At 33.5% G+C, this 14,235-nt stretch overlaps 1 protein-coding gene across 1 annotated transcript in view; it reads right to left on the reverse strand.

Annotated features, from left to right (window-relative positions):
• Positions 1-14,235, reverse strand: part of LOC125059417 — a 53,991-nt gene that overhangs the window by 12,227 nt on the left and 27,529 nt on the right. The window contains exons 2-4 of the mRNA XM_047663835.1: positions 9,297-9,458; positions 5,265-5,381; positions 67-163 (exon numbers count right to left, since the gene is read on the reverse strand). Of these exons, the coding sequence (XP_047519791.1) occupies positions 67-163; positions 5,265-5,381; positions 9,297-9,457 (375 nt within the window). The 5' untranslated portion in view covers position 9,458. The remainder of the gene's footprint in view (positions 1-66; positions 164-5,264; positions 5,382-9,296; positions 9,459-14,235) is intronic.

The following is a 14,235-nucleotide window of genomic DNA, read 5'->3' on the forward strand; positions in this document are numbered from 1 at the left end:
AAAAAAGGGATAGATTCTATTCCTGTCTAGGCTTATCATATAGTTGGTGAATAGAAATGTACTTACTTCTCCATAGTCGGGTGTGCGGACGACATTCGGTGGTGCCTTCGTAATCACTCGACCATACGCCTCACGTTGCATAGCCGGGTACTGGTAGCGGAATCTGGACAAATAAGTAAATTATTTATCAAATGAAATCAAAATCAATAGGTAACACAATGTACACTTATGGACGTCAAAAAAAGAAATACATATTAAATGCATTTAACTTACATTTACTGCCAGTTCTCAAATCAAGGGCGTATAACGGAAGAGAAGAACTGGCAATAAACTCTCCGCCACTCTTTTTAATCGCCAAGTTTTTTGTTCTACACAATGTTTGTAAGGAGCTGTAACCATTACACCATATTCCATCTTAAGTAATAAGTTGTTAATCAATAATAATAAAATAAATTAAAAACATAGATTTGTCCTCTATCAGCAGGAGGCATGATTATGGTTAGTATTAGGCCAAATAGCAGTTTTTGCGCATTCCTTTTACCTTCGTCAGTGAAAGGACACGTGACTCGCTAGACTTCGACCTAGTTATAGTATCTAACCTCAAAAATACATAACTTAAATAATCATAATTAAAATTAATTATTTTAAATAAAAACATATGCCTAAAAAGTCTACTTAGAAAAAAACAGTGTCTCAGATTTTCTGTGCTCTCCCTTTTCGGTTCCCTCATTATGTTTTCTTTCACGCTACGAATGTTAATAGTGTATAGACTTCGATATGTATAAAGAAGAAGATCACTAAGTCATCTTAATCAAACCAAACAGGCAAATCGTCAAAAGTGTATTAAACACAATTACCGTAGAGCAAATGTAAACAATACTAACATAATTCTCCTACGGAATTACAGCTGCATACTGCTACAATGACGAACACAATTTGTATTCAGTGGACATAGATATGCGTGGAGTGGTATAGTATTAGTGTTGCCCAAATGCAAGACCAAGACGAGACTTAGGCCAGTCTTGGTATTGTCTTGCGTCAATACACCTGGTCTTGGTCTTGGTATTGGTATTGCGCTCTCAGTCTTGGTCTTGGTCTTGATCTTGCGGCAAGAGTCTCGCAAGTCTCGCGAGACTTGCAAATACCTATTAGCCTATTACTATTTGTGGGGGCTTGCGGGCTATCCTGGAGCATTCACCAATGTACAATGTTCATCAACCAATAATAGCAGGCAGGCTACAAGCAGTGTGTTGAGATTAGCAGATTTCAATACAGTGTGCGTAGGTAGGTTTTTTAGGCAATTTGTCGTACTCATGACTGGCGCGCTTTGCTACGTAGGTACTGTCGTTAAAGTATATGTAAGTAAGAAACGATGTAAGTACCTACTACAAAAAAATTGTATTCCTTAGAAAAATAATCGTCGTACCTACACGACGATTATTTTTATTTATTTAGTAAATCATCTCTGAAGACAATAGTCGCTACTAGAGTAGGTACGATAGAAGTTGATAAACCGACACTGCAAATCTTGATTTTTGGAAGTGTGTGATTTTAAAACAAAATGCGTAAAGCAATATGACGTCGCTCATATTTGGAGCTTTTCCACGTTTCAGGTTTGTTAAAATCACCCACTTCCAATTTTGCAGTGCAATGTCCTATAAAAAGGTATAATAGGTAATAATAATATAATCTAGGTATATTTTTATTACTTACAATTTTTTTTATAAAATCTACCTATCCTTACGACTACATTCTTCCTTGCGAGAACAACATAATCTATTTGCGTCCGTTCATAGCACCCGGAAACTTATTTTATTCTTTAGAACATGGGCAGTGGCGGCGACCTTTGACATGAAAGCGACGGCGGCAACACAAAGTCTAGAAGCGGACTAAATTTTTACCTATTTTGATGGATTGTCAATGTTGGCATTAGCACAGAAAAATAAAATTAAGTAAACACAACGTTTATCCACTTTTTAATAACTCGGTATCCACGATAGAATATTTTTTCTACTTATTTCCTAAGTACTCAGTCTAAATATCTTTTTCATAATTTTTGTTTTACAATAATTTGTTGTGTGTAATTGAATGGTAAACTCTAAATCTTACTAGAGAGCTTTTTTAAAATAAACTTATTGATAGCACTGACATGGCATATACACTTTTCAATCTTTCTGCTCACATTTTAGTACCGATATTAACAATGATTATTTCGAAATCAAAATATTCGCAATTCAATAGATGCAATACCTACTTAGTTATTAATTATCATCTCGCCCGACAGCTTTTAACGCTGTAGTGTTCGAATTCAAGAAAGTATGAGAATGTATTTAAATAAAAGAAACTCAGAGCATTCAATTTATACCTACCTAATGCTGGGACATCTTCAAGGTCATTTAAGGCCAACCAACCCTACCAAAATAGGTAACAATTTTAGTGCCTCTGTCCGTACTCTTTGTCGGCGAATGCGGCGCTCAAACAGTGTCAAATGCTGTGATACACTTGTTGCGAACCGCGGCGTCTTTGTCGGTAAATTATCAAATAAGTAGGCATATAATACACCGACCGACCAACAGTTTATTCGCAGAACGTCACATTTCCCCAATCAACTTTGAACCTTAATTCCTTAGCGATAAACTTGAAAATCTGTTGAATAAATTTGATAGATAATTTTTTTAGTAGCTTGATGTGCTGGCGTCTGTACCATAATATTGGGTGCTGTAAAAACTGTTACTAGACCTACTCGACTCGCTGTTAGTTTTAATTTAACCTACATGACGTTTATATAATTTTGTTAGCTATAATTTTAAGCACATACCAACCTACGAGTACTAACGTTAGATCTGCACATAAAGGCCGATTTACATTATCTTAGTGTTTAGGAGAGTGCTTTAGTACAACTTGAAAGGCAAGTTCTTTAGCGTAGCGTTTACTAAAGCAAGTAGCGTTTCAACTAAAGTACTATCCTAAAGCACTCTGCTAAACACTAATGATAATGTAAATCGGCCTTTAGACAAAAACAAGCATAACATATTATGTATTATAGGTAGATACCTACAAGGTATGAACTTTGCTATAAAGTTATTCTAGGTAAATTTTATCACATGGAACAGATTTGTGAGTATTAACACGCTACTTCATAAATTGTTGAAATATAATAAGTACTTACCTACCTAATCAATACAATACGTTTCAGGGTGCTTTCAGACGAGCGGCACGTTGCCAACTGCAGCCCTTAGTTTAGTGTTAGGATATGTGATAGGTACCTACGGTTTTGATACTGGGGAACGTTTTTCAAAATGAGGATTGAAACCAAATACCTACTTAATAACGCCCAAATCTCAGTTTGTCTTAACTGCAAGACGCAAGAGTCTTGCAGGCTTAAGTATTGTCTTGCTCAAGTCTTGCAGGGTTCAGTCTTGGTATTGGTCTTGCTATAATAAGGCGGTCTTGGTATTGGTCTTGGTATTGCGAAAACGCAAGAACAAGACCAAGACTGCAAGACCAAGACCGGTTTTGGGCAACACTATATAGTATAATATAGAGGTATATTAGACGTTTGCGTGGGACGTATAACTCGTATGACATTTATAAAATAAAGAAGCAAGAAAGATTTTTTCGTCCTACGCCTCTTAATATGAGCTTTTAGTGACAAATATGCGTGGGTATTAAAGACCCACTTGATTTGTAAATACCAGTCAAAGTTCAAAGGTAAAAAGGTTGCTTGATATGTATTATTTGTTTTAGACTATATTCGCCTAATATTACAACTATTACTAACTCTTCTACATTGCTTAACCATCGTATGCTGCTCAATCGTGACTTTTGTAATTCTTGTATTTCTTATTCTTTTGTATTGCATCAGAATTCATGAATCTGTGGGATTAGCTTTTTAGTTTATTTTAATAATTTTTTAAGGTTTTAAGGTTGGTGATTCTATTTTTTTTAAAGATTTGGTTATGCACTTCTTGCACTTTACCCATCATAATTATTTTTTGGTTTTTTTCCTTACCCGTTGCGTCCCTTATAATTTTTATGTATTATGTAATTTGTTTTTCTATAAATGTAACAAAGTGTTAATAAATAAATATTATGAAATTTTAGTTAAAAAAATATAAATCGTCTGACTCAGTCTTAACAAAAGCTTTATACAGCTTAAGTATCGTTTGACATATATATACTCGACAAAACTTTCGTAAGGTTTATACTGAGCTTTGATAACTTGTAGAGACAATTGACCGAGTTGCTATTATTAGTTCAAACAATTCTGAGACACTTAAATATTTCTTCTTTAGATTACATAAGGAAGAAAATATGTTCTATAGAACTCATTATCTAATAATATTTCATAAATTACATCTCCATAGGTCTTGTTGTTCATTGTAATACGCTTAGTGAATCTGTGAATGGAAGTCGCAACTTTCATTGTGAACTTTTGATACGGAGACATTATATACGTTTAAACTATTTCACACTTAAATTTCAATTTTTATCACTTCATTCTTGATGATTTCCGGCAAAACAAATCATTTGTGTTGGCAAAGTCTGTTGACATTAATAAAATAGACGAATAATGTGATGGTTTGCAAGTAATTTTGACCCCACAATTTAATTTGAAATATTTTTACTAAAAGCCTCCAAATTTGCGTGTTAGGTGGAGTGGTTTTAATGAGCACTTCCCACCCACCAGACTGCATTGCAGAGAATCTGAAGGGAGTTACATACTTCTCTAACTCGCATCTCTTGAATTGCGCGCAGTGTATTTCTTAAAGATATCTTGGTTCTACTAATTTAAATTCATTAAATCTAAACATTGAAAAAATTAAAACTTTTGATTTTTGAGGTTTCGAACCCTAGTAACTGGTAGTAAAAGTGGAAAATGGTGGAAAAAAATGAAGCACTTGACAATTGAACAACAGCGGCGTGAAGTTAAAATAAAACGCTCGAAATTCTAAGTACAAAAATGCTCAAACAATTCAAAATGTTAAGTTTTGTATGCTGATGAAACGTAAAACTGGATGAGATCGTCACTTATTGTACTCACTGAGGTTTTTTTATAAAGACTCATACTCATTTTTTTATAAAATGAATCCCTTGCCATCCACGGGCATTTGCATGGCCGAGAAGCCAAACTACAGGGGAGTGTCTATTCTCCCGTTTCTAGGAAATTCTATTAACTTAAGCTAGATCTGGTGGACCTGGCGTCAGAGCTTTGCGTTTGTTGCATTATTTCTGTTCTGAGAAGAAGTGATAAATAAAATTACCTTGGGGCAGCCCTAGGCACGGCTGTGTAGACGGGCCATTCATTGTACAGCAACGGATCGCGGTAGGAATTAACCTCGTTCATAATTTCAGGAGCTCGGGCTTGCCTTTTAGAAAACCTGTAAGCAAAGGAAATGTTTAATAGTGAATTTTATTCACAATATTTTTATGACAAAATTATTATATTTTTGAGAATTTAACACCTCTGTAAGCCTGTGTCGTTCCGTGCTATGCAAGAATGCAGACGACGAAGATGAGAGACTAGTGGAACAATGAGGAGTAGTATTTAAGATCAAAATAGTAATAAAATTAAATAAAAAAAACCTTTTACTTCTTGCAAAATAAAAGTAAGCTATTATAATTTTTAAATGAAAATAAATTGTCTGTACTGAATAATATCTATTTTCAAGTTGGTTTGTCACCCCTCAGCAGGTGACAGCCTCCTTCAAGGATTTCTAGGGGTCTCAGTCATGGCACGACACGCTGCATCTAGCTAGAGGCAGCTGTAATGCTAGCAGCTTAGGGCAACGGAAGCTTTAGTAATGCTTCTAATCTTTGAGTGTCTTTTGTTTTATCTTATTAATTTTTTTCGTTCAATTTTTTTTTTGTCTGTACATTTCCAAGTATATGTTAGACATAGCGAGAGACAGCTTAATATAGCTGTGTTTTAAGCTTTACTGCCATATTGCTTTTTAAAATGCCTTTAGACTCCAGCACTTGTTCCAAGTATGTTGAATTCGCCTTTCAATTTCTTAGCAGTTTGTCTTTGTCAAAGCTGATTTGTTTTCTTAGGTAAAGATACTTTTTTTTGAGTGCTCGAATATAGGCTATTCTATTATACTTAAAGTATATTTGTATAAAACAGATATCCTGAAGCAAAAAGAGTTACGCCGTCACAGGGTTATTACACACCATTTTTATATGTTTCCTCGACCTTTCTCCATCTTTGTACCCTTCATGCAAATATATGGAAATAAAGATAACGTTTATATAATAATAAATTAGAAAACTCGGGTCTTATAGAGAACACCATATTTCAAACGTATTCTACGAACCAAGGGTCAATATTTCAGCTCAGTTTTTATAGCCGTGGTCTTAAAACAAATTGTTTGGCTTGTAAAATACGAGAGCTTATTCAATTTCATGCCTGATTGTGCCCTGACGGTCTCCCACTTATTGTAATCCTGCAAAGACCACTGCCACAGTGTTTAGAACATAAAATCCTTGACGTATTCCGTACGGCATGTTTTACTACAAGTATTTGACTGCGAATATTTTTTAGTACTGATTCAATTGTTATAAAATAAAACAGTGGCGCGACCTCTTTAGGTCTTGGCCTCAGATTTTTGAATCTGTTTCATGATCATTTTTAAATCTACTAGGCAAGTAGGTGATCAGCCTCCAGTGCCTGACACACGCCGTCGACTTTTTGGGTCTAAGACATGTCGGTTTCCTCACGATGTTATTTAGCACATATAAAGAAAGTCCATTGGTGCACAGCCAGGAACGCACCTCGACCTCAGGTATGAGAGTCGCACGCTGAAGCCACTAGGCCAACACTGCTCTATACGATTCAAATGTTATACTTCAACTAAAAATAGATGGGTTCCCCACCATCCTCAAACCATCCAACATCATCCCATGAATCCCACTCTATAAAAGACGATGTAATATACAATAGCTTCATGTATAAGTTATACATGTATAGTGTAAATTCGTTAATATCGAATTGGACAACTGTTAATAAGTATACTCTGGTTTGTCCCTAGATTATTACAGATCAATGATTTTAACAACGCCTTTACACGTTGTTGACCGTTTATTTATATAAGTACTTAATCCTCTTGGTATCGTAATTGGCAAATTTAATAGGCAGGCATATTTGGAGACGAATATCAAGCATGGGCTGTTTGAAAGAGTTTTAAAATATTATATACGTGGCCAACGACAATGAAACTGGAATCTAAATGAGTGCCAAGTTCGTTTCATAGACACTTTTTGTGTTTTCTTGATATGTTTTTATAAGCAAGTTGGTCTGGAAGTTAGACATGTCAGACAGCCTGAATGTTATTGCGGACGGATATGTCACCGTAAAATTTTAAACACCGTTAGATTGTAATCTATCTCGCGAGATTATAAACTGTCGAAAGATTGTGAACCTCAACGAACTGCTTACAATTTAACGTATTATTATTCGGTAGTTATATGAAATTGTTGGAAAGTAAAATTAATCTGTAATTGACCAAAGAAGTTTGAATGATAACTAAGTTAGTGTAGTAGTGTGTACAATCTACCGAATAATAATACGTTAAATTGTAAGCAGTAAGCTGAGGTTCACAATCTTTCGACAGTTTATAATCTCGCGAGATAGATTACAATCAAACGGTTTTTACAATTTTACGTTAACAGATATATTAAATTGCACACTGGCTGAATTCACAAGAGTTGCATTATTTATAATTAGCTATAAATACGTTTAGGTTTTTGTTTTGTTTATATTTTAATTTTTATATTATTAAGTATTCTATTATATTAGTATTAAGTCACTATTGATTTACCCTTGATAAGTGCACACATACGAAGTAAAATCCATTGAAGCATAGCCGGGGTTTGAAACCGCGAACTTTGGGTTGAGATTCTATTCCTTAATCATTCGGTTAATGCTGTAAAAATACTTAGCGGAAAATCGTAATAATATAATAAATAATTATAACTGTATTCATAGGTGATTTTGTTTACAAGTGAATCAAACAGAGGCTATGCCAACATTGAGGAACCAATCAGAAGTCGTATATAAATACGTAGACGATATCAAGCCATTATTAAATCCTCATAAAATCGATAAGCCGCCGGCAAAGTATTGAATAGAAAAGGATTCTAAATATTGGGAACCTTTGTGTGAGTTACAGTCAGAATTCAAATACAATGTGTACACGAGAAAATAATGGGAGCCAGGCAACGAAACAATGATTTATTTGTGAAAGAGTAATGAGTTAGTATGACTCGTTTATAGTGGCAAAGAAAAAAGAAACTTGTGACCTCAAATTTGTGTTTGGTGATTGGTTTTTTGTCATAGGTGATCTGTCTGGTTTTAATAAAATAGTAATTAAACACGTTTAAATTAAACTTATTTAAGTGATGCGAATTTATTTTATAATTAATAAGAGCAGTGTTGGCTTAGTAGCACCAGCGTGTGACCCTCATCTTTGAGGTCGTAGGTTCGATCTCCAACTGTGCACCAATGGACTTTCTTTCTATGTGCGTATTTAACATTCGCTCAAACATTGAAGGAAAACATCGTGAGGAAACCGGCTTGCCTTCGATCCAAAAAGTCGACAGCGTGTGTCAGCCACAGGTGGCTGATCACCTACTTGTCTTTTAGACTGACAAATAATCATGAAACAGATACAGAAATCTGAGGCCCAGCCCTAAAACGGTTGTAGCGCCACTGATTTTAATATTTATTCAAAATTTATATGAAAATTCCTTAAAGAATTTAAAATTAGTTATACCCACGAAATCTAAGGATAATATTAAAACGATGTTTATAAATGTTATTATTATATACTTAAAGTAAATTGTATATTATACTCACAAGAATTTCTTATGCAAAACACAAAAAGTACTTAGGCGTTTATTGTACAAATTCCGTTTTGACGTGAAAACCTCAGTACATTTCGTACGACATTCTTGATGTAGAGGAATCCCGATTGTGCTATTTCGTAGTTCACGAGGTATTTCACCTCTTTCGGATAGACATCTCAGACTATAGTCAAGTATTTGTGTGAGACTAGAGCCTTATTTAGGTTTTAGTTCGTAGCCTTTGATGCATTGGCTTACATTATACTCTTCGTTCAAACATATTATGGTATATGTAACATAGGCATAGTATGGCATGTTTAAGTTTAATTTAGCTACTTATTTTACTAATAAAATTATGTGTCTCCTGAGGCTACGGGATTTCAAACAAACATTTCCTAAGCGGTGAATTTATAGATCGTGCTTATAAAAATTTGTCATAAAAAATTCTGTACCTCCACATTGCCTTCAGCTGGTCACAGGTAGGTTCATCAGGTTTCACTTCCCGGTCTCGAACCCGCGACTGGCGTGGAGAAAGCAAGGGCTCCTGGTCGATGCGTTGAGCGCAAGCGCATACGCAAATTGTGATTAACCACGCCGGAAGTGTTGACCACATTCTGAAACATAAATTATACATAGTAAATAAGATAAGGTCCATAAACGAAAGAATAAATTAACGTCTCGTAAAGAATACACAGTTGAACAATAAATTTGTTTAGTAGATATCGTTTTTTTATTTAACCACGAAAAGACAACATATTCTAGTCAAAAAATGGTAATTTTAGAATAATTATTAATATGACTAAAACACTGTAACAAATTTACCATTCCCTTAATATCTTTGTTGATACGCTGTGTGAGAAAAGTCCCAGCTATATTAACTAACAATGCCCAAGATATAAGAAACACGCAAAAATACATTGAATACGTCTATTCTTTAATAATACATGAACTGTAAACTAGATTTTAACCAGTTTGGTTACAGTAGGTTTTTAACGGCCTACTTAATTAGCAAAAATAACCAAAACCAATAAATTTAAGTAATAAAATTAAACATTTTCAGTTCTATGACATTTGTATGCTACGAATTGTTCCTTTATTATTTCATATTAGTCAGATATAATACCCATTGTTTCCATAAACTAATAACAACTTCGATGTGACAGGTAAATGTCAAAACTTATATGACACGAAAGCCCTACAGTGTAATGTGGTCTACAAATGTCAAACTTATTGTTGTTTTGCTTTATAATTAATATCGTATACGCGTTTCTTTTTAGAAAAAAATATGTTTTTAAAGGAATTGAAATTAAAACTTATAGAAAACAAATAAACTAAAATAAAACAAAAAAATACACGTACCAAAATTAAAATATAAATGTATTACTAAACTACAATTCGAACAGATAAACTAAGTATTTCCTTAAACGTAGTAAACTTTAAAAACGAATTCAGTGGAATAAAATTCACAAAACTGTATAAAATATATGTGTTACTAGAATGAAGAAAGCCCTATGTGATCAATACTTTGGATGATTTAGATTTTAATATAGCTGCCTTGAGAGTTTTTTCAGCATTAGTATGTAAAAATATAATAAAACCTAAATGTGGAAACTGATAATTGGTCTTCATCATATTAATTATATAATATTGAACCTTTTTTAGCTGTAAGTAAAAAAAAATATAAGATAATAATACAGTCATATCCATGAAATTATGGTACTTGGAGCGTATCGCGAAGTAAGGCATAAAATAATATTACTCAGTGCCACATGAAAAGATATAGACGAGGACTTATGAGTGATGGGGAAGTATAAGAACTGGAAGAGTGTCCCCAAGGATCAAGACGACGGAGGGTGGAGGGTGACGAAAGACGGACGAAGACAAAAAGGGTTGTAGCGCCACTGTTTAGATAGTGTTAGTGTCAAAGTGTGAGTTACACTTTGTTAGTGTGTCCAAAACATTTAATATTAATATATTTTGCGTTGAGACTCAAACTAAAGCTACAATCAAATTTTAAAATACACTGGTATAAGAAATCTATTTATTCAACGCAGGCGTAAAATTTTTTAATATTTTCATACAACTCACAATGGACAGGTAAAATTTAATTATCCAACCAATTTGCTACGCAATCCAACGTAATTTCCGTTATAATTGCATCGTTGTGTTTTAATTAAACCCTTATCGGGCGTTGGCAAACAGGTAGTTGACGCAAACTCACGGGAATTACGCGAAATTAATTCTGAAACTACGTAAGAGGTTTTTACGTTCATATTACTAAGTATGTTGGTATGCTTGTATTTTACCGCCGAATTGGATGGTTTTATTAAGATATATAATTCGGTTGCCCCGGAGAACAAAGTCGTTACGACTGTTATATTGTTTTCTCATTTTTGACTTCATAGGATCATCGACAATAACTGTAATTTTTTAGATATTTCATTTTATTATAAAATAAATAATAGTTTAAAAAAACTAGAACACACGCTTTTAAAGCACATCAAACTAAAAAGTGAAAAATAATTCCTAATTTAGGCTAAAAATGGTTGCGGGTTGCTTGATAGACGAAAAATATGGCACAGAGCGCCCCACTACTACACGCTTTTTCACAATAATACCAGTATTTTTTGTTCATTACCATTTTCAGCCTAAATTAGGAATTATTTTTCACTTTTTAGTTTGATGTGTTTTAAAAGCGTGTGTTCTAGTTTTTTTAAACTATTATTTATTTATTTTTTTTCGGATTATTGCATTGTCATCGATCTTTGACAGGTGCGCAAAGTTTGAATTAAATCTGTCCGTTAAAAGTGGGTCAAAATCGAGTCCGAAGGTGTCGGTTACATACATACATACAGGTGAAGCTAATATAAAGCGTGTAAAAACACGAGGATGTCTTTATTCTAAGGAAATTATTTTATGCATAATATTAGTCGTTTCCCTTATTTATTTTCCTCAAATAGATCGCATCAACCATATAGATACAAAATAATCATTAAAGTTAATGCGACAGTTTAAAAAGAAATAAAGAGTTGTAATAATATATCTCTGTTTCACCAAGGTCATAATATTTCCGCGAAAAGAGTGGTAATAAATTATTACGTTCTAGAGTCTAGACATTCATAAAAATTACCGTCTTAATGCGCGTTCTGTGTCGTCCGTAATTATGTTTAAGCAGTGAAACAATCGTAAACGCTTTTGCTCTTCAGTCTAATTAGCTAAATTACTGTAATGTACTACAAGAAGCTATTTATGTATAAAATATATACTTATCTGGAGGTCGTGTTAAAATAATCTTTAATTATTTGCAATTAACTCAATTTTTAATTGAAAATGTATTACAAGTTCCTGATAAGATATACCTAAACATGTTTGTTTCGTAGCTTAGGTACAGTACTCATAGAACCACACGTAGCTACGTGAATAATGCAGACGCGTAGCTCGTAGCGGTTCGTAGGCGTCGTACCATGAATGCTTTGATCGTAAACATACATTGAACCTTTGACTGCATACAAAATGCAACAGAATACTCTTAATTTAGCGATTCCAGTCGTTTATTTTTACGTTTGTTTACTATTTAGTTTACGTAAGTAAACATTTGATAAAACTACTTAAACTGATATAAAAGCGAATTTAAAAATAAAATTACTTTATTGACTTATAAACTCACTGATTTTCACACATCAAGTTATTTTTTGTTATTTAATACATTTATTAAAGCATTTGTAAGAAAGTATTATTAGTAAAAAAAATTGTAAATTTTATCAGATGAAATACCAATATTAGCGGGTATTTGTGATAATTGGATACGTCAACAAACAGTCCGCTTTGCCACGATCAATCAATTTGTTTGATTTTCATCTCCGCTGATTGAAATTGAACTGATATTAGCTGCAATTTATCAAAAACGTGAAACATATATGTATTGACGTTTAAAAATAACATTTTGAGTTATTCAAATGTAAAAACGATTAATTTGGTTTTGTTCAAAGTGACATTAATCCTAATAGCGAACGGGACAGCCTTATTTCTACATCTGCTACTAAAATCGTATATTAAGTTTGTTTCTAAACACGTTGCTAGTTTCTAAATTAGTGGAGGCAAACGGGCAAGAAGCTCATCTGATGTTAAGTGACCGACCTTTTAAGAATCGGTACGCTCTTTTCTTGAAGCACCCTAAGTCGAATTTCTCTGCTCTGTTGTGGATGGCAGTTGGAATGGCTGCTGGTGGCATTAAGTGGTCGTGGGTGGCAAGAACTACCTTTAAAAGCGCTTTATCGTGGAACGCCCGACGTCAAGTTAGAACGGGTGGAATTAGGCATTCTGTCTTGATCTCTGATGATGAAATTTAGCCGCAGGTATTGATCTGGAAACTTCGTCGAAACACTCCACATGGTATACAAATATAGCAAGTTCTATCTTGCTATATTTGTTACTGTCACATAACATATCAACCTGTATATTTCTAATATATTCTGTAATACAGGATTTTACCAGGACTAAGGTTTTATGTATCACAAGGGTTACAGTCGTTGTTGTTATAGTCCAGGAGGTACAAATAGGCATCGACATATTTAACATTATATAATGTAGTTATTTCAAATATTATATATTTAGAAAAATCTTAACTGAAAAATCCCATCTTACTCAAACATATTTTTCTAAATAAGACAGATAAATAATTACAATAAAAATCAAAAGAACGGAGCATACGTATGCTATACGAATATGTAACAGAATATATGCTAAATATAACGTAAAAACCTTCTTCCAAGCTCGTATACTTGAATAAGTAAACTCTTCGAATAAACTACAAACTTCTCGAGAGTTTCAGGTTCTATTTTTAGACGGAGCTTTCAGCAATTGATTCTCGCAATATCCGCTTATGTTGTTACTTCCGGTCGTATTCACTTACGGTTTGCTTTCAAAATCACTTTCACACTGACGAAAGAATGCAACTTAAATTAGCAGAACTACTATGAATACATTTTTCGAAGTGGCATTTTATTATAAAGTAATTTTTATTCGTAAACATCTCCAGAATTTACTGAGCGTAACTTGAACCTAGCTGTAGATAACAAAAGATAATCATCTAAAGTACATAAAATATAATTAACTGTCATTGTTGCTTAGTCGTGAGTTAATTAGTTAAGTCTGGGTTCGATCCCAGGCGAAATTCTAAGATATCAAACTTAGATATACATAAATGTAAGTAGAATTATTTTATAGTACGGCTGTATAAATACCAATGTATTAAACTTTAGGTAGTTGTTTCCAAAATATTACACAATTGAGAGTTACCTCCGTGGAAGCATTTAATCGTATGGAAAGAATTGCTTATTACAGCCATTTAATATAAAATGTGACCTTTTTCCTCAACAAACCGCGATTTTA

The sequence above is a fragment of the Pieris napi genome, chromosome 19 (genome assembly GCF_905475465.1).
Source record: "Pieris napi chromosome 19, ilPieNapi1.2, whole genome shotgun sequence".
NCBI lineage: Eukaryota > Metazoa > Arthropoda > Insecta > Lepidoptera > Pieridae > Pieris > Pieris napi.